General features: G+C 45.0%; 1 protein-coding gene across 1 annotated transcript in view; it reads right to left on the bottom strand.

Moving 5' to 3' along the window:
* CPNE8 (copine 8) overlaps positions 1-14,483 on the bottom strand; it is a 246,775-nt gene extending 232,292 nt beyond the window's left edge. Inside the window, 1 exon segment of the mRNA XM_075064967.1 lies at positions 13,973-14,483. Coding sequence (XP_074921068.1) covers positions 13,973-14,112 — 140 coding nt within the window. The 5' untranslated portion in view covers positions 14,113-14,483.
* Between the last annotated feature and the right edge of the window lie 10,815 nt (positions 14,484-25,298).

Here is a 25,298-nt window from a genome sequence, read left to right as displayed (position 1 = left end):
GTAACATATACTTGACTACTGTTGCACAGTGAGCAAAGGTCTTTATCAAACTGTTCATAAAGATGCAAAGTTTTTTTTGTGCGTTAACAGATTTTGTTTAGAACCAGTAAGGTGTAAGTATTCATAAAGTCTAATACCAGAAAAGGCTGCTGTGATTATCTAGTCTGACCTTCTGCATAACACAGGCCACAGAACTTCCCAAAACCAATTCCTATTTTAACTAGGCAGAGCATCTCTTTTAGGAAAACATCCTATCTTGATTTTAAAATTGCCAGTGATGAAAAATACTGTCCTCCTCTTCACCTCCCACCCCAAATTTTGGGTCATCTGCAAAATTTATTTAGTTATAATTTTTTGTTTTCTTCCAAGTCATTGATAAAATAAATTAAAGGGCACAGGGCCAAGAACTAACCGATATGAAATCCCACTAGACATACACTCACTCAACGACAATTCCCCTTTTACAATTAAATTTTGAAACCTGTCAGTTATACAGTTTTTAAATCAATTTAACGTGTGCCATGTTCATGTTATATCGTTCTAATTTTTTAATCAAAATGTCATGCAGGATCAAGTCACATAGGCTACAGAATTCTAAATCTATTAATCTTTATCAACCAAACTTGATATCTTTTTTTTTTAATATATATATATAAGATTGCAAGTTAGACAGGATCTATTTTTACATAAACTCATGTTGACTGGCATTAAGTACACATTACCCTCCTTTAATTCTTTATCAGGCATTCCATTATTTTGCCTAGGATCTCTGTCATGGTAACAGACCCATAATTACCCAAGTCATCTCATTTACCCTTTTTAAATACCTGGCACAACAGTAACTTTCTTTTAGTCTTCTGGAACTTTCCTAGTGTTCCAAGAGTTATCGGGAAAACAACAACAACAGTGAAGCAAGCTCCTCAGCCAACTTTTTAACTCTTGGATGCAAGCTATCTGGACCCCACTGATATTAAATGTCTAACTTTAGTATCTGCTATTCAACATCTTCCTGAGTTATTACTGGAATGGAAAGCGTTTCTTCCAGGTGGATAAAAATCAATGATTCTTTTTAAAAATTTTAAAAAAATCTGTTTTTTTTTATTTATTTAAATTGGATTTTTTTGGATAAAATGCTTTGAGGAAAAACCTATCTAAAAAGACAGTTTTAATTAAGATACCTTATAGCTCAAAGATATCTCATCATGGAATAGGGATTATAAATTTTAATTCTATAGTATGAGACAATATATTCATGTAACGTTTAAGAAAATGTTTGTAAATGAGTTCCAATAGTTCATGGATTAGGAACCCAATCTTATGGGGTTCCAGGGGCTTCTGTATAGATTATTTAGGTTAATCTTTCTAGCTACTCAATGGGACTCAGTGCTCAGTCTAGAAGATACCATCAGAGATCCTTAGCTTTGCAGTTCCCAGACTATGGATTAGTGTCTCCAGAGACAACATGCTTGTTACCAGCAAAAATGTTTTTAAATAAATAATATATACAGAGGTGAGAAACAACAGACCTCAACCCTACTGTCCCTCTGCAAATTTGTGTACACAGAGTCAATCTTTTACCTGTGTCTAAAGGTGCAAAGTTTCAAAAAGTTCAATGAATAGAAGATTGTTGGGGGCAGAATAGATCTGGACAAGGAGATAAATGTGAGAAGGCAGTAGAAATAAAAGTGAAACTGTTTGAGCAGCTTATTCCAGAAGTCTTGAGGTCTTTCCGAGTGTAGCCTTCATTGATTTGAGATTTCCCATATCATTCTCTCTCTAGAAGGGAAAACCTATAATGGCAGTAGGCCATAAAAGAGAGCCAGTTTGGGAATAAGAACCATTCAAAAACTATATGTTTGCTGATGATGTTTTAAAGAAAGTCACACCAGTGAACAGGTGGAAGTCAGTTAAGCACTTGGATTCAGAGACTGTTGAAGTGATAATCTCACTTTTAACAGCAGTAGCTTCTTCTGCCAGTGTAGAAAGAATATTTTCTTCCTTTGGACTAACTCATTCCAAAACTGAGAAATCGTTTGGGACCTGAAAAAGCAGGAAAGCTTGTTTTTCTTTTCCAAATTATGAACAAATAGGAAAATAAAGGTGAAAATGACCAAGTTAGCTGCAGAAGCCAATATTTTAAGTTTCCCATGTTGACCTGGCTGACATAGTCCATTTAATTTTGGGGGTTTTTTAATTTTATTTAACTATTTTAGTTAAAAACAATTTGGACAAAACCAAACCTGATTTTAAAAAACTTGAATGTTTAACTAAAATTCAAAAATGTATATGCTTGTTTTGTTAAAATATTATATGTTTGCAGCTGAAGAAAAAAAATCCAGAATACATAATGTTGTTTTAGTTAAATAAAACAATTTAAATGTCTGTCTGGTGATGTTCTCCTCCTAATACAGCATGGCAAGAAAATCTTCCAAATATTAATGATTAACCTGCTGAATTGCAGATATTTATGAAGTCATCGGGAGGTGAACTATCTGCTTCAATTACCTTTAGTAAATGAAATAACCACTAATTAATTTTCTGATATAGCTGTAAAACTAATCTGAAAAAAAGTTTCCAAAATAAGTCATTTTAAAAATGTATAGTGTGTACCTTCTAAAAATGAAACCTACATCTATCTCTGAGTTGTGAAGAATATGTATTAAGGTTATAACAATCAACAAAAATGCACTTTTATGTAGAAATCCATGATTAAATAGAGCAAAGAATCCTGTGGCACCTTATAGACTAATAGACGTTTTGGAGCATGAGCTGTCGTGCCCGGCTACCCCTCTGATACATGATTAAATCGAGTCTTCCTAATGATTTAAATCAACATGATTTAAATCAAATCCACCCTGGTTTCTTCTTCTTCTTCTTCTTCATCATCTGATAGGACATCATCATCTGTTTCTCCTCTTCCCCCCCCACAAAACAGAAATATTTATTGAACAATTCTGCCTTTTCATTATTAACTATTCTACAATTTCCATCTAGTAACGGACCAACAAAATTTACAAACCCCTTCTTATTGTCCTTTATTCTGCTGGCCATAGATTGATCGCGTCTACCTGACTGGGCCACACAGACAAAAATAAGTGGAGCATCACATCTTCAACTAGTATAGAGATCACACTGGAGCTTAAGGATGAGACAGGTGCCCAGACACCTGCATCAGGCAGCAATGCACAAATCTAGAGACAGAAGCTTAGGCACCTAGGGAACTTTTACAGCAGAAATCTAGCCGCAGAGTGAATTTAAGTGTCAAAAGAGTTATGTGGCAGCTTAGCAAGGGTTTTTACAGATCACAGCAGCATCTATTTCTGTGGTTTAGGAGCCTAAGTCCCACTGTGGATCTGGGACCTTGACCACATTAATGCTGATAATTTAGATTAGGGGCAGGGAACCTTTTTTCTACCAGGGGCCACTGATCCACTGGGGGAAAAAAAAAAATTAGTCGTGGGCCACAAAATCCCGTGGGGAGGGGGCTTGGAGCTTCCCCTAGGCTCTGGGATGGGGCCAGAAATGAGGGGTTCAGGGTGGAGGATGGGGCTCTGGGATGGGGTGCAGGAGAGGGGTCCAGGCTGGGGCCAAGGGGTTTAGAGTGCAGGAGTGAGCTCAGGGATTTTTGATCTTTGAGTGCTCTGGAGAACCCATCTCATCAAAGGGATCAAAATCTCTCACCTCTGACTGAACCTGACTAAAACAAGAAAGGAGTCAATCATCAGATCAGAAGAGAACTTGATGGCCTTAAACTTGGCATAATCTCATACAGAGATACTTTAATGATCGACTTGTTTTCAGGCTTGGAGCATATGGAGAAATGTGGGGGGGGGGGGTTGAAATCTACAAATTTCTCAAAGGACGGCCTTTCCAATGGCTCATCTTGAGGGGGATCCTGAACAGGAGGTTAAATTGCTGGCTCGGGTAGCTTGAGAGAAATGAATTAATCCAATGAAGGCATAGAGGTCTTCACTAGGGAATAACTGACCTGAATCTTTTGATTCAGAGCATTTAAGAGGGAGGAAAGTTCTCCATCAACTGACAGCTAGAGTGAATATTTGTTTAATCTAGACAATCCTCACAAGAAAGTCTCATTTGTTTTGTAGGTTGAGAAGAAGTATCATGTTTATAGTCCAATGAAGAAAGTACTGAAAGGGAGAAGAAGAGAACCATCCACAATGGTTGGAGTAGGATACAGGTCAGAAGGAGAGAAGAGGGAGGGAGAGCCCATCACCCAGAACATCTCCACACTTTGGATGTATGAGGTGCCAGCAGAAGAAACAATGAGACGAGTCAAAGGCATCTTAATAAAAGTTTTCTTGTTCTGTATAAGAGTAGTTAAATAAAGCAGAAAGAACTAGCTTGGTTATGCCATACATAACTAGTGTATATTCATTCTTAGTGAATAAAATTATGAACTTCATTGTAGTGTGACTTTAGTCAAATCAATAAAATAAGAACTGCTTATTTTTCTAAATTTTAGAGTTATGAGAAACAATACATACTAACTTTATCTCTGAAGAGTACAGAGTTTTCCTCCTGTAACCTCACACACGACTTAAAATCCACTCACTCAAACCAAGTGAGAGCCTCATCTGCAGAATCTGATTTCATTAAATATTAACCATCAGCTAAACATGGTGGTACCATTTTCCCCATTGCCAATTTTCAGACTAGACACTTTAATACTCTTTGCTCACTGAACACGGGTCAACAGGGGAAGAATCCTTCCCTTGTGTTTTGACAGAGGACTTACTGAGCATGAAACAGAAAATTATTTCTAAGGCCCTCCTTGTTATTTGCATAGAATCAGACTCAGCCCTTGAGTTCTATGGCCTGTATTATGCAGAAGGTCAGACTAGAAGATCACAAATGGTCCTTTCTGATCTTGCACTCTATGAAAGAGAGCAACTATAGAATGATCCAGAATACTCCTATCAGAAAAGGTAGTTGTGACATCCCCCAGACCAGAGATTCTCAATCTTTTTCTTTCGGAGCCACCACAGCTCCCCCCCACCCCCAAAACATGCTATAAAAACTCCATGGCCCACCTGTGCCACAATAACTGGTTTTCTGTATATAAAAGCCAGGGCCAGCATTAGACGATAGCAAGCAAGACAGCTGCCTGCCCCCCTCGCCCCCCGCACAAAGCTACATTGCTTAGGCTTTGGCTTCAGCCCTAGGTGGTAGGGCTCAGGACCCCAGACTTCAGCCTCATGCGCTGGGACTTCAGCTTTGTGCCTTGGGCCCCAGCAAGTCTAATGCTGGCCTTGCTTTGCAGCCCCCTTGAAACCTGCTCATGGCCCCCCCAAGGGGTCCCAGACCCCTGGTTGAGAATCACTGCAACACTCTGCTGAGCCCTCAAGGGTTAACACATGGTTGTTAATCTAGGCCTGGTCTACGGGGAGGGGGAGAATCTAACTTTTTAGGTCAAGCTTTATAAATATGGCACAACAGGTCATGTACTGCATTAAAGCTTTGATCCTGGGGAGACATGAATAACGTAGCTGAAGCTGACATACTTAGACCTACTTACGGAGGTGTCTTCACTCTCTGAGTCAACTGCTGCCACTCCTCCATCAACTCGCAGAGGTGGAGTACAGGAGTCGACAGGAGAGAGCTCGAGTGGGGTCTGATTTAAATAGAGCACAAGTCCCCAAAGTGCAGGGCAAGCCCCCCTAGAAGGGTGTGGAGGAATGTCCAGGGGGGCATGGCAGGGCCCGGGCCAGCCTTACAGAAGCTGGGAGGGAGCACCACCCAGCCCCTCCCTGGCCTCAGCTCCTAGCCCTGTCCCCAGCCTCTGCATCACTCCACTCCTGGTCCCGGGCTAGTCTCCAGCCTCAGCTCTGTTCCTAGTCCAAGGACGAGGCAGGGCAAAGCCAGGAGCAGAGCCAGACCTGGCCAAGGGCCCGGCTGCCAGTCCCCACTGCAACCCAGCTGCAGCTCCACTCCCGCCCCCAGCTGCTGCCCCAGCCTCAGCTGGGCCCCAAATTTCCTCGTGCGCTGCGCAGCTGCGTGCTGCTCCAGCCCCTACCCCGCCTCTTCCCTCCCCTGCTCTGCCCCAGCCCAGCCCTGCTCCGACTCCACTGAGGAGTGCAGCAGGTTTGGGCCTTCACTCACTGGCGGCAAGAAATACAGCAACCTGGTCCCAGCCGCACCGCCAGTGAGTACTGGTTCTCCCCTAACTCCCAAGCCAGCCCTCACCCCATGGAGGCCTGGGGCCAGCCACACCCATCCCTGTGGAGGCCTGGGGCCCCACACACCCCTCTTGCGGGAGGAGGAGGGGCAGCTGTGCAGGGCCCCAGAATAGCCAGGGACGGCCCCGCTCAGTCCGCATCCCTCCCTCTCCCCACAAGCCGTGACCTTGCCCCTTTCCCCAGCTCGGGACGTGGCGACACAACAGGAGTAAGGCGGCGGTGCAAACCTCAAAAGTTTGGAGACTGCAGAAATAGAGGATTTCCACTTGGTGATTTGAATCACGATTTAAAATCGCCTTGATTTAACTCAATCCACCTTGTTTTCTGCCGGACAAAGCACCTATCTATTCACCTATTCCCGACTCTTATGGGTAAATTAAGTATAGTAAACAAAACACAATGGTACTACATCTGCATTCTAAGTCAATATAAGGATGTTAAGTCAACATGGAAAGATGCTGGAAACTAAATCACAGGGGGTTGTCCTGTCCCTGAGGTGCAAAGACAATCAACTCTGGGGTATAATAGGAAGGCAAAAGGACCTCTGTTTTATCCTGCATCTGGAGACTAACTGGATAGTGCAATTACATTCATGAAAATGGGATCTCAACAAGGGTTTGGCTGAAAGCACTGTAAAGGACATTTGGGCACGACAGATGTCTTTAGACAAGGGCTTAGCCTGTTAAAATTAAGTTTAGACTACAAGAAGCATGTTATACCTGTTGTTTTTTGTAACCTGGAGTTCTGACTATCCTTGCTTACAATCTCATACATCTTAATGTATTAATAACTATATTTATTTGGGCATAAGCTTTCACGGGTAAAAAACCCACTTCTTCAGATGCATGGAGTGAAAATTACAGATACAGGCATAAATATACTGCCAGTCTTTAAGGTACCACCGGATTCCTCACTGTTTTTGTAGAGCCAGACTAACAGGGCTATCCCTTTGGTACTTTATAGTGAAAACAAATATAAACAGATTACAGTGCTGCATTGTTATATAGGATATTATACTCAGCTGAATCAAATAAGCCTGTGTTCCTTTGGGGACGGCTTATCCAGTCATTTCTGAGACTGTCCAGTGGATCATGGCTAGATACTACAGAGGGACATTTATGGGGAACTTCGGAACTGGGTGCACTTAGTGTTAACTTGCAAGGCAGACTGAGCCATGGCGTAAATTCAGAGGAGAGTGCTTATGACTGAAGGGCTGGCAGTACCAGGGAGTTGACATCCAGTCCCAGGCACCGAGTTTCTAATCTGCTGGGAGGTGCTCTCCCCAGGGTCCTCCCAGGCCCCTCCCCCACTCCACCCCCACCCCTGACCCCTAGCACGCTGTGCCCTCACTCCTCCCTACAGTACTTCCTGATGCCATGAAACAGCTGATCAATGGTAGGCGCTGGGAAGGAGAGGGATGCACTGATCAGCAGGGCCCGTCGGGGGACAAGAGTAGCTGAGGAGAGAGGGAGGTTCTGATAGGGGGCTACCATTTTTTCCTGTGGGTGTTTCAGCCCCAGAGAACCCATGAAGTCAGTGCCTATACATCCAGCTACCATAAGAAAGACACTCTCTCACTGAAGGGAGTGAGAATAACATGGAACCCTGAGGGAGGCGTATCTGTTGAAACCCTCATAAAGCACTGGGCTCCATGAAGCCTTGGAGAGAGGTCAATGGCTCCCAAGACAAGGGAAGGCTGTATACTAAACTATCCTATATTACTCAACTCACATTTACAAGAAAGTATTAAAATCAGATTAAGGGAAGAGCTAGCCTGAGGTAACAAAGGTGAGTTCCATTTGTTCTCTGCAACAGTGACAAAGGAACTGAGGCTGTTGAGGTGGTGCACTCCCTTATGTAGGCTAGGTCAGTGATGTCACCCGAACCTCCTGTCCCCGAACCTTGCTAGACATGACTTTTCAATGCTGTTCATCAGCTATACACCAGATGCACCATATCTCTCAAATGGAAATGCACCACAAATAAGTTCTTCTTAATATATGCAATATCATAACTAAACAAATCCATCTATAAGTTACTTATAGATCACAATTAATCACTAAAAAAAACCCAAGTATTTAAAACTATGGAAGTCAGTATCTAAAGTTAAAAGCACAATTCTTTTGATGCTTCCTGGATAGATCTCCCTGCCAGCACCTGCAGACTTCTATAGTCTCCATCGACTGGAAACCCACAGATATACTGTGCTCTATCAGGTTCACAGAAACTCTGGTCCTTTCCTTAATTATTTGACACTGAATAGTTGTCATGGGCCAAGACCCTGTTTTACTAGGCACCTCACAAACACAAAGGGCTCCTAGGCTAGGCATTATGATAATGCAAATCAATAATAGAAAGAAATATTTTTACTTCTTGCTTCTCCAACAATTGTAAGACCATGCCTATGCTCACATTTTATATCCACAAAATATTGTAAACAAAAAAATAAATAATTGCAAAAAATCAATGTCAAGAGATGAGCCAGTTTATCCACAAGTGTCTGGATTTCACCAGGGCTGTAGCAAGTCTTATGATGAAGCAAGACATTCCAGCCATCTGACATATTTGAGTGCTGCCTCGGGGGGGGGGGGGGGGAGTCCTCCAGTTGGCTGCCTGCCCCACCTACCTGTCCACTTCATGGGCAGAACAACCAATCGGAGCTGCTGCAGAAAGAGCTCTCACCCCCCCACTCCCTCTTGCCACCAGTGAAAATGGCTTCAGAGTGCTGGGGAAGGGGGGGGGGGGACAAAGAAAACCTCAGAAGCTCAGTTCAGCTCGGGTCCCTCATTCCCTCCTGGAACAATGGGGATGGCTCCTCTGGTCCTCCCCCCGCTCACAGCAACATGCAACTTGAAAACAGGATAAAGGGGTGAAGAGCCTCTGGAGCTAATCCTCCCCATTGCCCCAGCCTGAAAGGGGGAGAAGGAGACCCAGCTGTAGTCCCCACTCCCAGGCCTAGGAGAGGAACTTGAAAAACCCAGGAAGAGAAGAAGTGAGGTAGAGGGCAGAACTGATAAGGTGGGACATTGAATTGACAGAGAGGCTAGGAGGTAGAACATAGACATTGGGGATACAAATGAGCAGAACTGATGCAGGAACTGGGGGAAGGAGGAGCAGGATTAATCGCTAGACAGGGGACAGACAGATGTAGGGGTGAGAGCTCCTGCACAGGGTTGCCAACTTTCTAATCACAAAATGGAACACCCTTGCCCTGCCCCTTCCCCAAGGTCCCTCCCCTTGCCCACTCCATCCCCCCCACTCTCGCTCTCCCCTACTTTCACTCACTCATTTTCACTAGGCTTAGGCAGTGGGTTGGGGTTCGGGTAAGGGCTCTGGCTGGGAGTGCATGCTCCAGAGTGGAGCCAGAAATTATGGGTTCAGGGTGCAGGAGGGGGCTCTGGGCTGAGGCAGGGGGTTAAGGTATGAGAGTGGGTACAGGCTCTGAGCTAGAATGGCAGGCTCTGAGCTGGAGCCTGAAATGAAGGGTTCAGAATATGAGAGGGTGCTCTGGGCAGGGGTATGGACTCTGGAATGAAGGATTCAAGGTGCAGGAGGGGCTCCGGGCTGAGTGGTGGGACTGACTGGTTCGGACTGTGGGAGGGGGCTCCAGGTTGAGGCAGTGGGTTCGGGTGCAGGAGGGTGAGGGCTCCGGCTGAGGGTGCAGGCTCTGGGGTGGGACCAGGGATGAGGAGTTCCAGGTGCAGGAGGGGGCTCCGGGCTGGGGCCAAGGGTTTCAGAGTACGGGAGATGGCTCCAGGCTAGGGCAGAGGGGGGTTCAGGGTGCCGGAGGGGGGTGAGAGGTGCAGGGCCAGATGGCAATTACTTCAGGCAGCTCCCGGGAAGCTGCTGGCATGTCTTGTCAGCTCCTAGGCGGAGATTCCCCGCCAATGGGAGCTGCAGAGCCAGCATTCGGGGCAGGGGCCATGCCTGGAGCCCCCATGGTCACCCCCACATCTAGGAGCCGGAGGGACATGCCAGCAGCTTCCCGGGAGCTGTGAAGAGCTGGGTTGGGAGCCTGCCAGCCCCACGCCAACTGTACTTCAACAGTCTGGTCAGCGGTGCTGACTGGAGTAACCAGGGCCCCTTTCCAATCAGGTGTTCCAGTTGAAAACTGGATACCTGGCAAACTTACTTCCGCAGCCAGGGAGTCCACCTTACCAAATAAATTTGGGACAGTGGGCAACATCAGTTGTCACACATGCATGAGATAGGCAGAGGGAATTAAAAAAAATCAAAAGACAGATCCAAGGAAAAAAAACAAACCACACACACTAATCTTCAAAAAAAAATCTCTTTGGGGGGGGCAATCACATGGTTTGTGGTTTCTTGAGTGGTCTAACTCATTTTTTTAAATCTCTTGAGGTCAGAAATACTACTTTCATTTATGTGTGAACATAGTTTTATTATTAACTCCAATTTACTGATGGGGAAACTGAAGCACCAAGTGACTTCCACAGGTCACAGAGTGAATTATTGGTGAAGTCAGGAAGAGAACCCATGTTGCTTGACTCCCTGCCTATTAATGTAACTAGCAGGCCACACTGCATCCACTGGACAGCCCAGTTACACCAGTGAGCAAATGATAAGTGAACCAGTATTGTATGGTTCCTATATACATCCAAAAAGGAAGTGGAAAACATAGCTGGAATCTAAGAACTGACAAGTATAAACTAATGCTCTGTTAGCTGATAATCAATATTATAATCTAGTGCTAATACTGGTTCTATGGCTCATAAGGAAGTATGTAATAATCACATCATTTAAGATATCGTACTACAGTATATATGAAGGCAGAAATTTACTAAAAACAAATGTAATTGCTAATTACTGAACAATTGAAATATTTATTGCTGTATCTGGACAGAAGTTTATTCTTCTGTCCATATTGCATATTTGTTTTAGATTGCTATTTCTTTTGGGGTTTTAGCCAATAAGTTTGTACACAGATGAGTCATAATCATATGTTATTCATTAGTGTCTTTCCTAAAGTTATTCATTTTCCATTTTGATATTAATACATGTTTCTGCTGCCAATCAAAAAAAAGTGCAGTTTATCACTTGCATTATAAAGGAAATTCCCTTAGGGAATTCCCACATATTTAGACATTAACATTTTCCAAGTAATACCTAACACAGGAATGAAGAGGAGGAACTGGGAGGAGTTAATAGTCAAATGAGAAGGCAGTTTTGTTTGAACAACCTTGTTTTTCTTTCTGTTGCATGAACCCATGGAATGTTTTGTTTTCCTTTGTCTAGTTATGGCATGTACAGAGACATGAACACCCAGTATTTTAGCCAATCATATTAAGTGAGTTATAGTATTTAAATAACTTCTTGACTAATTATTTTAAAAAACTAGTATCTCTCAATCAGCTAGATTTGGCTATACTGTTTTACATCAGCATGATTTTTTTCAACACTCAAGTTTAGTAACAGTACTGTTTTATTTATTGCCAAGTAATAGTACTGAAAATCTGAAATAAAATATAAAAAAGTAAACCAGCAATCTGAATTGAAGAGGTGTTCTCTTATTACACACAAAACTCAGTCAAAAAAGTATAAAATACCACAAAATGACAGACATCACAGTATTTATTTACAAAACCCAACCCTAAAACTAAAGCTCCTGAACACTAGAGCCTGTTTTTCTCTAAACCAGGGGCAGGCAACCAAAGGCACGCGTTCCAAAGGCAGCACACAAGCTGATTTTCAGTGGCTCTCCCACTGCCGGGTCCTGGCCACCAGTCTAGGGGGCTCTGCATTTTAATTTAATTTTAAATGAAGCTTCTTGAACATTTTTAAAAACTTATTTACTTTACGTACAACAATAGTTTGGTTATATATTATAGACCTATAGAAAGACCTTCTAAAAATATTAAAATATATGACTGGCACATGAAACCTTAAATCAGAGTGAATAAATGAACACTCGGCACAGCACTTCTGAAAGGTTGCCAATCCCTGCTCTAAACAATAATATGCCTTGTGTGGTGTCCAGTTTCCCTTCGGGTGTTGTTTAGAAACTCTGGTGATTTCTAGAAATTCAACATTCTGAGGCATCACAAACTGTAAAAATTTCAATATACAAAAAACTCCATCAGAAAAGGAAGAACACGTACAGAGTCTTAAACCTCATTAAATAAGTTCATCCCTCTTCTACATAGTAAGTGGGGGACATCAGCCCTTTTTATTATTATTTGTATAACAGACAGTGGCTAGGGAACCTAATCAATTTATACAGTGCTGTACGAAAAATTAACAAGAAAGCCATCCCCATCTAAGACACCCTGTAATTTTAGATTAAGAAAAGAGGCAATAGCCAACTTAAACAAAAGTATTGGTGGAGGAGGTAGACAACCTAATAATAAACAAGCATGTTTTGCTGGAGGAGGGGAGGAGAAGAGGCGTGTTAGTTTTTCCACCTGCCTAGCCATTAGGAAGTCGAGGAATATCGTGCTTCTCATTGCTTTATCCTTGTTACGAAGTGTTCCCCTTATCAAACAGCTATGAGGTTTACTTTGGAGAAGGGAGGGGAAGGGAGTTCAGGAGCAGCCGTTCTGTTTTGCAAACCGCTGAAGCAACAGAGGATACAGCCCCGGACATTTTAGTAGTACAGTATGTCACTGGCAACGGCTGAGCAAACTGTTTTGTTTCCCCAACAGGAAACGCTACTAACAATTAAAGCTGCCAAATACAGCCACCGTAGCTGGTGCTGTTCTACAGTCGATTGGGCAGTTTTAAGGAGATTTCTAAATACTAGGGAGAGGGTCTCATAGCACACAAAGCAAAAATTCTTCATCCTTAGAGGGAGGGAAATCTTTGCCAAACTTAGAACATTCTACTTGCCCACACGCACCCAGGCCGAGTAAATTTTGATGAGCAATTAAAATATCATTAGTTCGTTTTTTTAGTTTCCGTCCATCCTTGACTATGATGTTGATGGTGTGTGTGACTGGACTGTTAAGGTTTTGAAACAGTTTTACAAGGTTCCTTTAAACAGTGTCTTGACAGGGGTTGTCCCTCCTCTCCGCATCGCATGAGACCTGGGGACAGCTCTAAGGATAAGTGCCACCCTGACTGAGGGAATGCTCCTTGACCGCAGAAACCCAACTCGAGTCTCTCTCTCTCTCTCTCCCCTCCACTGACAGGAGGCTTGGAGCCGATCTAAATAAAGGCACCTGCATCACACGCAGCCCTCCCATGAGGAAATCCTTTGGTGCAGTAGCCCAGGCTGCCATACCGTTTTAGTACGGGGAATCCCCCTTCTACTATTTCTCTACGTATTTGCCATCACTCCCTGCTCAGCCTACAACACCAGAGCCAATCGGAGGTTCCCAGGAAGGGAAGGCGCCTGTTACTAGATTTTGGTGTCTGAATAGCCACCCCTCTGCATGAGGATTTAGCAACTTCTCCCAGCTGGAAGATTCCCAGGAGAAACGGATGAGACAAGTCTCTCCGGAAAGCACTGACGGAGCTTGCGAAAGGGAACCGAAACCAACTCTCCTATGTAAGGTCCCCAGCGCTCAGGGATTTCACTTCGCCTGATCCCCAAGCCCCCGTCCTGCCGGCCCCACCCCACGGGGGAAGGGACCTTCCGCCCACACAGCTCATCACAGGGAGAGTGGAGCGCACATCCCAGCCCGAGAAACCACAAGGGGGCTGGATCAGACACGTGCCGCCCCCCATCCTCCCAGGGCACCAGAGGGGGAGACGGGGCTTTCACACCCGACACGCCACGCAAGGCAGCACCGCACCGTCTAACCCCGCTCGCTTACCTGCAGGACACAGACAGCTCCACCTTGGTGGCCGGGACGCTAGCCCTGAACGAGTTAAAGTCCCCCACAGACGCCATATTCCCGAACCTGCCACCACAGTCCAGCTTCGGCTGCCCCGACTGCTTATCAGGTCCGAACATGGGGCAGGGCGGGGTGTAAGAGGCGTTGCTAACGGGACTTCCCGGGAGCAGCGCTCACTACTGCTGCTACTACTGCTGGCTACTAACTGGGTGGGTGGAACCGCTGGGCTGAGCTTGAACTGCTGCACGCGGTCGGGAAACGCCGACTGAGTGAGACAAGGGCGCGAGCGGTGACGTCACCACGGGCAAAACCTGCGCGTGACACTAACCCCAACCTGGGGCCCCACCAGTGACCAACGGTCTCCAACGTATCCGGGCCGCGTGGCGCCAGCCGGGGGATTGGAACATGTGCAGCCCCGCGCAGAGTGAGCCGGAGCGTTCCGTGCCCCGCGTGGCGCCAGCCGGGGGATTGGAACACGAGCCGCCCCGGCGGCGGGAGCTGTAGGGAACCTGCGCCACGAGTTGGGCAGGGTGGGGGAGCAATAGCACCGTACCCGCCCTGGCAGCGCCGGGACACGTGTACAGCGGCCCCTGGTGGGGGACTCCGTTAAGCGAAGCCTCCTGCGGCCAAACATCTGGCGGGTACCTGGAACCCCGAGCCCCTGTGGGGCAGGCGCTACTCGCCGGCGGTCGCACAAAGGGCGGAGGGAGCGAGCCAGACTCCTGAAGGAAGGGAGGACTGCGCACAGGAGCCGGAGAGGTGGAGCCAGACCCATGAAGAGAGCATAAGGCACAGGAGGTCTGAGCAGGGTACCGCCTTTGAAATGCAAAAAAAAAAAAAAAAAACAGAGCCCCCTAGGCTGTCAGCCTTCTATTGGCACAAAACCAAACACCCTTGCCCTGTCCTGACCGCTCCTTCTCTGAGGTTCTGCCCCCACTTAGTTCATCTCCCCAACCCTCACTCACTTCACCAGGCTAAGGGTGTGGGGGCTCTGAGGTAGGACTAGGGATGAGAGGTTTGGGGTGCAGGAAGGGGCTTTGGGCTGGGGAGGGGGTGCAGGGTGTGGGCTCTGGCCAGGCAGCACTTACCTCAGGCAGCTCCCAGCATGTCTAACTCCTAGGTGGGGGGCCAGGGATGGGAGACTCCGCACACTGCCCCTGCACCCATTGACCATGGTTCCTGACCAATGGGAGCTGCGAAGCCAGCATTTAGGGTGAGGGTAGCACACGGAGCCCCCATGGCCTCCCTTGCACCTAGGAGCCAGGTATGCCAGCCACTTTCAGGAGCCCCACGAAGCCAGGGCAGGCAAGGAGCCCTACTGCGCTGCAGACCAGAGTTTAGCAGCCCGAACAGCACTGCTGACCAGAGCTGCCAGGGTCCCTTTTTGACTGGACACCTGGCAATCCTAACCCGCCCCACAAGGCAAGCCTGCTGCAACCTCAACCACAAGGCAACATCGCAACTCCCCCTTTCAACAGCCACCTATGGGGAGATAACAGTGCACATCTCCTCACGCTTGCTTGACTCAAACCCTCTCACACATGTGTGCGGTGCGCTTGCTTGTTGGTGGGCAGACAACTGCTGTATTGTCAACAGTTTTGATCTGTTACCACTTAAAGTGTGGAAATGGGAAAACTACAGCATCTTTTGCTAGATACAAAAACTTTTAACATTAGATATCCTAGTGTACTGTGATAATGCAAATGTTTAGACCCACGTAAAAAACCCAGCAGATTAAATTATTATTGTGGCAACTGGCAAATCCATTTTAAAAAGGACCAGCCTGATTAAATACCGAGCAAGTTGTAACCCTAAGCCCAAGTGCTGAGGGACCTTCTTTTGCATGAAATGCAGCAGAGCCCCTTTTGAGCCCTTAATCAATCACAGTCCAATCACTGATGAAACTCCCCTATAGCTGGAGCCATGGAGAGGGGGGTCATGTAGTAATAGCACAACAGCAAATCAAATTCAGCTGAGGCAGGAGCCCAAGAGGCTTCTCCCTCTTTCCCCAGGAGCATCAACTCTGCTAGGACCAGCACAAGGGCCAGTTTATGCTGGAAACAGTTATGGGGCAGGACAGGGTTTCCCAGCTGCTAATGGAAGGGGAACTTAAGGGGCAGAGGGCTTTCCAGCTGCTGAGTGGAAGTCATGAGACATAGGGATTCTCCCTGAGCATACAGAGCAACCATCCCCCCACAGACTCAGAAACAGCCTGAGGAAGTCTCCCTCCTGGAGCCCTCCATCTCCCCAATGAGGGAGACTTGGGGTGGGCCTGACAGAGGGAGTCTACCCTCCCTCCAACAGTGTGAGATTTAGGGCAGGCCTCAATAAATAAATCCCATCCCCGCCCCCTATGTGAATGAGAGGCTTGAGAGTGGTCTAGCCAATTCTTTCACTCTTTTTTAAAAAAGACATACACACACACTTCATGTTTATAATTAACATGTCATCTGGACCTTCATTCAACACCCTGTATATTTTCAGGAAGGAGAGGGCCTAAATCAGTTTTTCTAGCATTACGTTGTTCATAGGGGTGGGGGAACCTAGCAAAGGGGAATGCTAACGTTCTTTTTTGTACTACAGAAAACACTGTGACAATTAGATGGCTTTCAGTTAAGTGACAGTCCAGGCAGAGACATTAATGAGCAGCTAATCAGAGTGGCCTGTGTACCACTAGGCAGCACTACTGAGCAGAAGCAATGAAGGAGTCCCCCATACAATCAAAAGAGAAAATACCTCACTGCATAACTTCATAACACTTGGCCCTTAGAGAGCAGTGGATACTAGTTACACGATGTTTCCACAAACAGTGCATTTATTTTAGACAATTTAACGTTTGTATAGCACCCTGAAAAATGTATACCACTTATCTGCTCCTGTTAAGCCTAATCATTTAAAAGCAAAAGCCACCAGAAAATGATACTCCCCCATTAGATTAAATGATCAGTACTCTGATAAAGGAATACCAGCTTGAAAAAAAATATCACCCTTCTTCCTGAATTTCTCACCTATTGTTGCAAGTAACTGTGAAGATTATAAGTAATAGAGGTTAGTTAAAATAAACTATTTTCAACTGTCCAGGGAAGACAGGCACTTCTTGTTGAGGATTCCATGCTAACAAGAACGGAAAGAACATTCTGCAAAGAACAGATGGACAACAGGATGGTGTGCTTCCCTGAACCAAGCTATGAGTCATCATCAAATGGCATGTCTACACTTATGGTGAATCAACGCTATGGTGATCGATCCCCCAGGGCTCAATTTAGTGGGTCAAGTGAAGACCTGCTAAATTGACTGCAGATCGCTCTTTCATTGACTCTGGTACTCCATCAGAAATGAGAAGCCTAAGGTAAGTCAACAGGAGAGTTTCTCCCGTCGATCCAGCATGGTGTAGACATCACAATAAGTCAACCTGAGCTACGTCCACTCCAGCTATGTTATTAAGTTGTGTAACTTAGGTTGACTTAAACCCATAGTGTAGACCTGCCATAAGATTTGATAGGCTTCTGAAATCAAAGGGGATGGATTCACTGGTGATGGTGCATAGCAGCATTAATGACACTGCATTGCTGGGGATCTCACAGATTATAGATGACTTCAGGGAAGGAGATCATTCCTTCTCTATGAGCAAAAAAAGTGCATCACTGGCTAGGTAAGTGGTGTAAGGGAGAGGGGTTTGGCTTTGTGGAGTATTAGTGCACCTTCCACAGAGAGAAGGGGCTGTACAGTTTGTATGGCCTGCATTCCAGTAGAACAGGAACCAGTCTTCTCAGGGACAGACTGGCTACAGTAGTCTGAGACAGGTCCAGATTAGCCTTTTGTGGGCCCTGGCGCCAAAGATATTTGTGGGCCCCTATGTATTCATTGTGGGCTCTGAGTGTGGGCCTGGTGTGACGGTGCCATAGTATACCTGGTACTCAGAGACATTTTTCATTTTGATCACACACTTCTGCATGACTATATGCATTGTAACACACAGCTCCCTCAGCCCCCAGTTTTTCTCATTGAGCTGTACACCCATGTGGATTTACCAGTGTCCAGAGTGAGCAGAACTTTCATAGTGATCAGGGAAAACTCCCCGCAGATTTATCTCCTCCCTCATTCAGACCTTCTATAGCCATGTCTCCAGTAGCACCCTGTGTCACCAGTCACAGTATGTGGTCCTAGTCTCAGCTCAAAATTCCAAAGCCAGCAGATATTTGATGAATTCTGACAAATCCCTCCCTCAGCACCTCTCCTGCCATTTGAGGAAGCCACTTGCAAACACCATTTCCCCAAAATGAGGACTTAGCCTGGTGTCTTCAGATTCCCAAGGGCTTTCTCCCTCTGCTTCCATCTACATTCTAGTCTACTACCTGATCACCACCACCTCTTCCCCATGCTTGTTTCCTTTCTACTTTGGATATGCTCCCCAACCGGCTAGAGCTGTTCTCCTGATGGAAGCCTTACCTGCTTCCTCTTTCCCTGCTTTCCTTGACATGCCTTTCCTACGAGTGACCTCAGTTCCTTGAGGTTAACTCCAGTTTCCTTATCTGCTCTAGTTTAATGGCCCCCAATACTCACACAGCCACCTGCAGCTTCTCTGGCTACAGCCATGGAGCCAATTGCAGGAGGTCAACCTTAGATAGCTGCAGCTGCTAGCAAGGGATGGATGGCAATTCCAAGGCTGAACATGCTTGAACCTTGTGGCACTAGGGACTCTAAATCCTCAGCACTGGCCCTAGGCAGCTGCAGACTCTGCAGTTAAGCACTTCCCTCCTTTAGGCCATGGCTTTAAGTACCTGAGATGCCCATCACCTGCAGCAGAGGCCGCTAATTCCCATGCACCCCTCACCTAGCACATAGTCATGCAGAACATGCAGCCTGAATGATTTTGGAGGCTGGGGTGCCAGGAGGTTCCCAGCCCTAAGCAGCAGCTCTGCAACAAGCTCACATGTCCCACCCCCCTCCATTGTGGGACCAGGACCCTGTGAAGACAGAGGAGTTACCCTGTGTATAACCAGTTCTGTCCAAAGCTTCTTGAAGTGAGTGAGGGTCTTTTCATGATCTTTAATGGGCTGTGAATAGAAGCAAAGGACCCCATTCTAGACTCTAGGAGCAAAATGCATTCTATGCTGCACTGGCTTACTATTGTAACAGGAAGGTCTCACATTACCTAATGAATAAGCAACACCACCCACAGCACCTAACTTTTTCTAAGAGGCTTCCCACCCAATTACTAAATGTAAACTTGCTTCTCTTATAAGGGCTGAAAATATCAGGGAGTATGGTCACAAAAGCAAGGCACGTCTGTGCACATCCAAAATTCCTGCTGAATTCAGAACACAACAGGACTAGTTCCCATATGCTTACAGAACTGCAGTAAAGTGGAACAATTTTCAGCTTGTGTGATTGGAGGATATTTGATCCATATTATAAGACTGTCCTACATAAATGAGGAAAAGTTGAGGTGTCTTTATTATTCTTTTGTTGTACTCTTTATTTCTATGGGGAATTTGCCAATGCATTATCACTGTCTTCCTTTTAAACAAACAAAACTAAAAAAAAAATACCAATGGCTGTTGAAAATAGTAATTCCAGTTCTTGTTACCACTGGGAAGACCTCAGCATTTATTGCTCAATTTTATCCTACTTTTTCTACAGCAACTTACAGGGAATCAGTATATTTGATTTGGGAGAAAGGAAGTAACAGCTGCCCAAACTGAGCTTGAGCACTCCTGAATTTTGAAGGTGTTCAAATGTGGAAGGCAGGTGCTAGATTCTCTTTCTGAATATTAGATACAGCTGGAAAGGAAAAGTCAATTTCTGCTTCCATGGCTTAGAAGTGGAAATCCTTTTACATGCCTGGTATCATATCTAAAGCTGCCCTTGTCCTCTAGTAGAGCCTCTCCTCCCTTACTTTTCATTTTAACTTCTAGGGGGATCCACATACTTCCCTTGATAGGCTTCAGCTAGAGGGCTGTACTGTCCATTTAGTCCACCCACTTCCTTCCTTGGGGGCTGCTAGGCAAGGTCACACCAGCATCCCTAATCCTGTCTGGGGAAGTCTTCTAAGGGTGATATCTGGCCAAAGCCTTCTACTTCTTGGGCACAATTGTTCCCCATTCACAGTGCCACCCCCTTCTAGCAGCCAGCTCTCCATTAACAGCAAGCTGCAGCCCATGGGGGTCTCAACTTCCCTACTCACTTCCCCTCCCTTTCCTGTTGATAGCTGCCAAGGGAATGTTGGGAAATGTAGTTCTTTCCCTGCTCCAGGGCTGGCTCTATAGGCAGGCAGCTGGCCAAGCAACTACAGCTCCAAGGGCCCTGTGGGTTCTCAGCTCCCATGCTGGATCCCTGCTGCTCCACTTCTGCAGCATTGTGAGAGGTGAGGAAGTGAGTGTTATGGGGCCCCTTCTGAGCTTAGGCCTGGTGCGATGGCGCCATGGTAAATCCAGTACTGGTCTGAGAGGAAGTGTGTGAAAAGAGGGAACAAATAAGCACTCACTCAGCACAAAATCATGATGTTGAGAACAAAATGAATCAAGACACCAAAGGCCATGAAAAGAAGAATTTCTTTAATCGATTATGTGCCAATCCTAGAAACCTACACTAATCATTGGAATTGCCCATTTATGAGCATAAATTTGATATAATTGGTAGTATTTTAAACTAGTGGGATGAGTCATGTTTGGAATGTTAAAATCAATTATTATAACATATTCAGGAAAGATTGAGTGGGGATAAAGGAGAGAGGCAGGAACACTCTCAAAAATAACCCTACCTATTTCTAAGGGCATGTCTACACTACAGGCCTAAGTTGAGCTATGTTAGGTCGACTTACAGCCCATAGCTGATGTCCACCCTTCCCTCCTGTCACTGGTGCATGTCCTCACCAGGAGCACTTCAACCAACTGAAGAGGGGCACTGTGGGGGGCTGAGAGCCCTGGCTCTCAACCCCACATAGCTCCCCACTGGGAGACCAGCTGCCCCCTGGACACTCAGCTCTCTACTCCCAGCTGGGAATGGGCGTGGGGCAGTCACCCAGGCTTCTTGACTTCCTGATCAGGGAGCCTCCTGGCCTGAGCCTGGCTGGGAGTAGGGAGCTGGGGGCAGCATGGAGCCATGAAATTGACAAGACAGCCAACAGCCAATGTAAGTAATGCAGTGTCTATACAGACACTGTCGCCCTAACTACACCAACATGAGCTCTGTGACTCTTGTGGAGGCGGATTTACTATGTCAGTGTAGTAGGGCACTTACATCAGCTGGACAAGGCTCTAGTGTGCACAGTGACTGCCTTATGTTGACCTGTGTAATGTAGACAAGGCTTAGTCAAACAACTCAGAAGAATCTGATTTTGAATGCTTAGAAAAAGTTCAGGATGGGATACTAGTCGGTGTCTGCTACAGACCATACTCCAACTAGGGAACAGGTTGACCAGTTCCTTAAGCCTCTATCTACAACATGCAAGAAAAAAAGCTGTGTGATCATGGGGGACGTTAGTCTAATGCTCTGTCTACACAGACAGCTCATAGTGGTGGAGCTGTACTGATGAAGCTGCACTACTATAAGATCTCTAGTGTAGCCACTCTACATTGACGGCAGAGAGCTCTCCCATTGACATAATTAATCCACCCCCAACAAGTAGCAGTATCTGTGTCAGCGGGAGAAGCTCTCCTGCCAACATAGCACAATCCACACCAGTGCTTATGTCGGTATGACTTATGTAGCTCAGGGGTCTGTGAATAAACTACCTCACTGAGCGATATAAGTTATACTAACATGAGTGGTAGTGTAGACATAGCTTAAGTAACATGCAGAAGGTCTCAAGCTGCCAGTACTAAAACTTCCTTAGAATTTCTAAATATTATAGGTGACAATTTCCTAACTCAACACAGGGCAATTCTGTATTAGACCTCATCTTGACAAATAAAAAAGAATTGATCACAGAACTAAATATCCACGATAGTTTAAGTACAAGGGATCATGACTTAATCACATTTGTTTTGTACACACAGAATAAAATCCAACTACTAATATACATATAGATTTGGAAGAATTCAATTTTTGTTGGTAAATGTCAGTTTCATTGTAGACAAACAAAAGTATTTCCATCAATAGTCATCAAAATTTACAGACAGGGAAAAAAAGAAAAATGCTGCTGCTTGAGAGCTTAGAGTTTGATTTAAGGATAATTAGTTTGACAACATCACACAAGTGTCTGTGGAAGAGCAGGTAATTTAAGTTAGTTCTCCTGACTTGCAGGCTATTACCCTAATTGCTGGACCATACTTTCTCCCATTTCCCTCTTTGTGTGGTCACTCACACAAAAACAAGAAAAGAGTGTATTTTTTAAAAAGTAAATGTAACTGTTAAGCCATAAAAATTGGCAGGATAGATGTATCTGAAAAAAGGTAAGCATCTTTTAACTTGAGAAGGATCAAAATTAAACATGAAGTCTTATAATGCTACATCCCCTTCACCTTGATTTTTAAGTAACTCCTTTCTTAATCCCCTATTCCCCCACTGCAAAATGACATATGTCAGATTTAGACCTCTGAGTCTGCACGCTGATGTGGCAGGTCAACCCTTCTGCCAGCATGGATCTGATTACAAGCACCTGAGTGCAACATTAGGGTTTAGATTGAAAAAAAATTTTTACAAGGATACTAGACCTCAACCAGTAGTGCGACATGTCTCTGCCAGCAAAAAGAGCCCTAAAGCAGTCATAAATGAATATTGGGGTATTGCTTCAATGAAGGAGAACCCAGCAGACATAATCAAACAGAACTGATTCTATGCCACATCTTCAGGTGCTCCCAGTGCTGGTATGTGAAGACAAGGAAAGGGGACATGACAGAGACCTGGTTAATACTTTTTATGAATACCTTGTAAGTTCCCCAGCTTCTTAAAGGCCTGTATCATCTTCTCAGACTAAGGTCACTGTGAGGTGACCTGTCAGGAGTAGTTTTCCCACCAATAAGGAGGGAGAAAATTAGAGAGTCAAACATTCCCAATAAAAAGTTTGACTAAAGAAAAAACAAGCCCTCCTTCAAAAAGGTCTCAAGTCCCTCTTACAAGAAAAAGTTAAAATAAACATAAAGCAGGTATTTCATCTGACTCTTCAGTTGATTCATTTTTAATCTCTAATTCTGAATCAGAAGTTTCTGATCATGAATCCCCTGAATACCCTTTCTCAAGGAGTACTTCAAAATAATAGTGAGTTGAGAACTGGATTTAAGACAGACTTCTTGTAGGCAAAAGACTAAAACATACAAGCCAAGGCCAGCACCAAAGATTTAAAAAGCATTGACTGATAGAACTCAAAAAATAATTGTAAATGAAGAATTATCCTATGGAGGTGTTTCTAGTAGGGTCCTGTAGCGATCTGTTCTTGGCCCAATACCATTTTATCAGTGACCTGGAGGAAAACAAAATCACAAAAATATTTGCAGATAACACTTTTTTCGTATGACTGATGTAAAGCAGCAACTACAATTTCACCTGAAGCTGATAGAGCCAAATGGCTACATCAGCAGTAGGAGAATTTATTACAGTGATGCCTTCTTCATATTTATAAATTGGGCAGTAGTTAGTGATTTGTTCAATGGTCTGTCATGGGTAACTACACTTGCACACCAGGGCATCCTTGATTTTCCATTTGTGCATTAGATGTCCGCATCTACTGTGGTTGGTGCGGATTCAGTTCAGAGCTGACCAAAATGGTCATGGAAAGTCAAACCCAGGAACGTTGTGTGTGGGATCCGGCTTATTTTTTAAGTCTGATTTAGCCCAATCTGCTTTCCAAGTCTCCTTCTGATCATAGCCTGATTTCATGAGGCTAAACGAATGATCCCAGAAAGGCTTGCAGGACTTAAGATGTTGAGGGGGGGGGGGGGGGGCACTGTCAAAGTCTTGGTGGATAGGAAGACATCTGTTTTCCTGCATTCGCCGACCTTCGTGGAATGTCACAGCAGTTTGGCTTATCAGCACGGGGTCGATGTTAGACCAGGTAACCATGGTGTTAGAGTCAACTTAAAGATTCCCATGATGCACCACATTGCTGTACTCAGCTTGGCATCCCCAAGTCGCATGTGGGGGCTGCATCTGCTTCATACCGGTGCACAGTATTCATCTACTGAATATACAACTGCTATTGCAGATGTTCGCAATACTGATACTCATGCACCCCAGGTTGTACCTGCTAGTTTCTGGATTATGTTGTTTCTCATTTGCAGCTACCTTGCAGCTTCCTTCTCAAGATGATCTTGCGGTTGAGTTTCAATCAGATATGTTGAAGTGTAATCATGTTGCACATTTTTACCACAGAAAGCTACTTTCAGTATGTTTTTTGGCACTCTGATTATCAAGATGAAATGCACTTACTATTGTTTTTCCAGGTTTTGATTTGAGCCTCCATTTCCAGAAGTATTCCATAGTTTGAAGGTCCTCAGTTGATGCTTTCTCAGTGTCATGGAGGTTTGATGCTTGGATTGTCATGGCAGGATCATCTGCATATCCACATTTGCATAATTTAGTTGGAGGCATGTCATTTATGTAAATGTTTAAAAGGGTTGGTGCACGTACAGAGCCTTGTGGTAGCCTGTTGTTTATGATACAGGGTGAGCAGGTCTTATTACCCAGATACACCCATAGGCATCTGTTACTCAGCATGGTCCACAACTGGAAAAGTGTTGGTAGCAAGGTATAATTTTAGCAAGTTTCAGCATCAGGCCCATAATCTATACAGCGTCATATGCAGATCATAGGTTGACAAATACTGCACCAGCCTTTAGGTTTTTTTGGTAGCCAGCCTCAATATGAGATGTGAGTTGCCGGAACGTGGTCACGATAGCTATGTTTCGGACAGCAGCCTGCCTATTCGACAGGAATAATTGGCTCAGTAAAAGGGCATATTCTTTTGATAACCTAAAATTGGGGGAGTGGTAAATAATTATAGAGACAAGTCAGTTATACAAACTGATCTGGATTGCTGGGGAAACTGGGCTCATTTGAACAATATGAACCCAAGGGGGTTGGATGAAATAGTACTCCATTGACTAGCCCATGTTGCCACAGCCATATGGCTATTTTTAGGTGCTAACACAAGCAGATAAGAGTTACATTTCCCAGCTGCTGTGTAGACATATTGTTACTCGGTCAGATCCCAAGTGGACAGAGTCTGGGACTATAGAGTGGAGCAGCTCCTCACTGTGAGAGAAATAAGTGACAGAGACTCAAGATATTTCCTCATGGACTTTGTCTTCACTGGTACAATGTGTGCTTTTTACAGAGGGATAACTAGTGTATATAAAAATCCTAC

Source organism: Chelonoidis abingdonii, chromosome 1, assembly GCF_003597395.2.
Source record: "Chelonoidis abingdonii isolate Lonesome George chromosome 1, CheloAbing_2.0, whole genome shotgun sequence".
Lineage (NCBI taxonomy): Eukaryota > Metazoa > Chordata > Testudines > Testudinidae > Chelonoidis > Chelonoidis abingdonii.
Note: the sequence above shows the minus strand (reverse complement) of the source record. Positions and strands in the feature narration are given on the sequence as shown.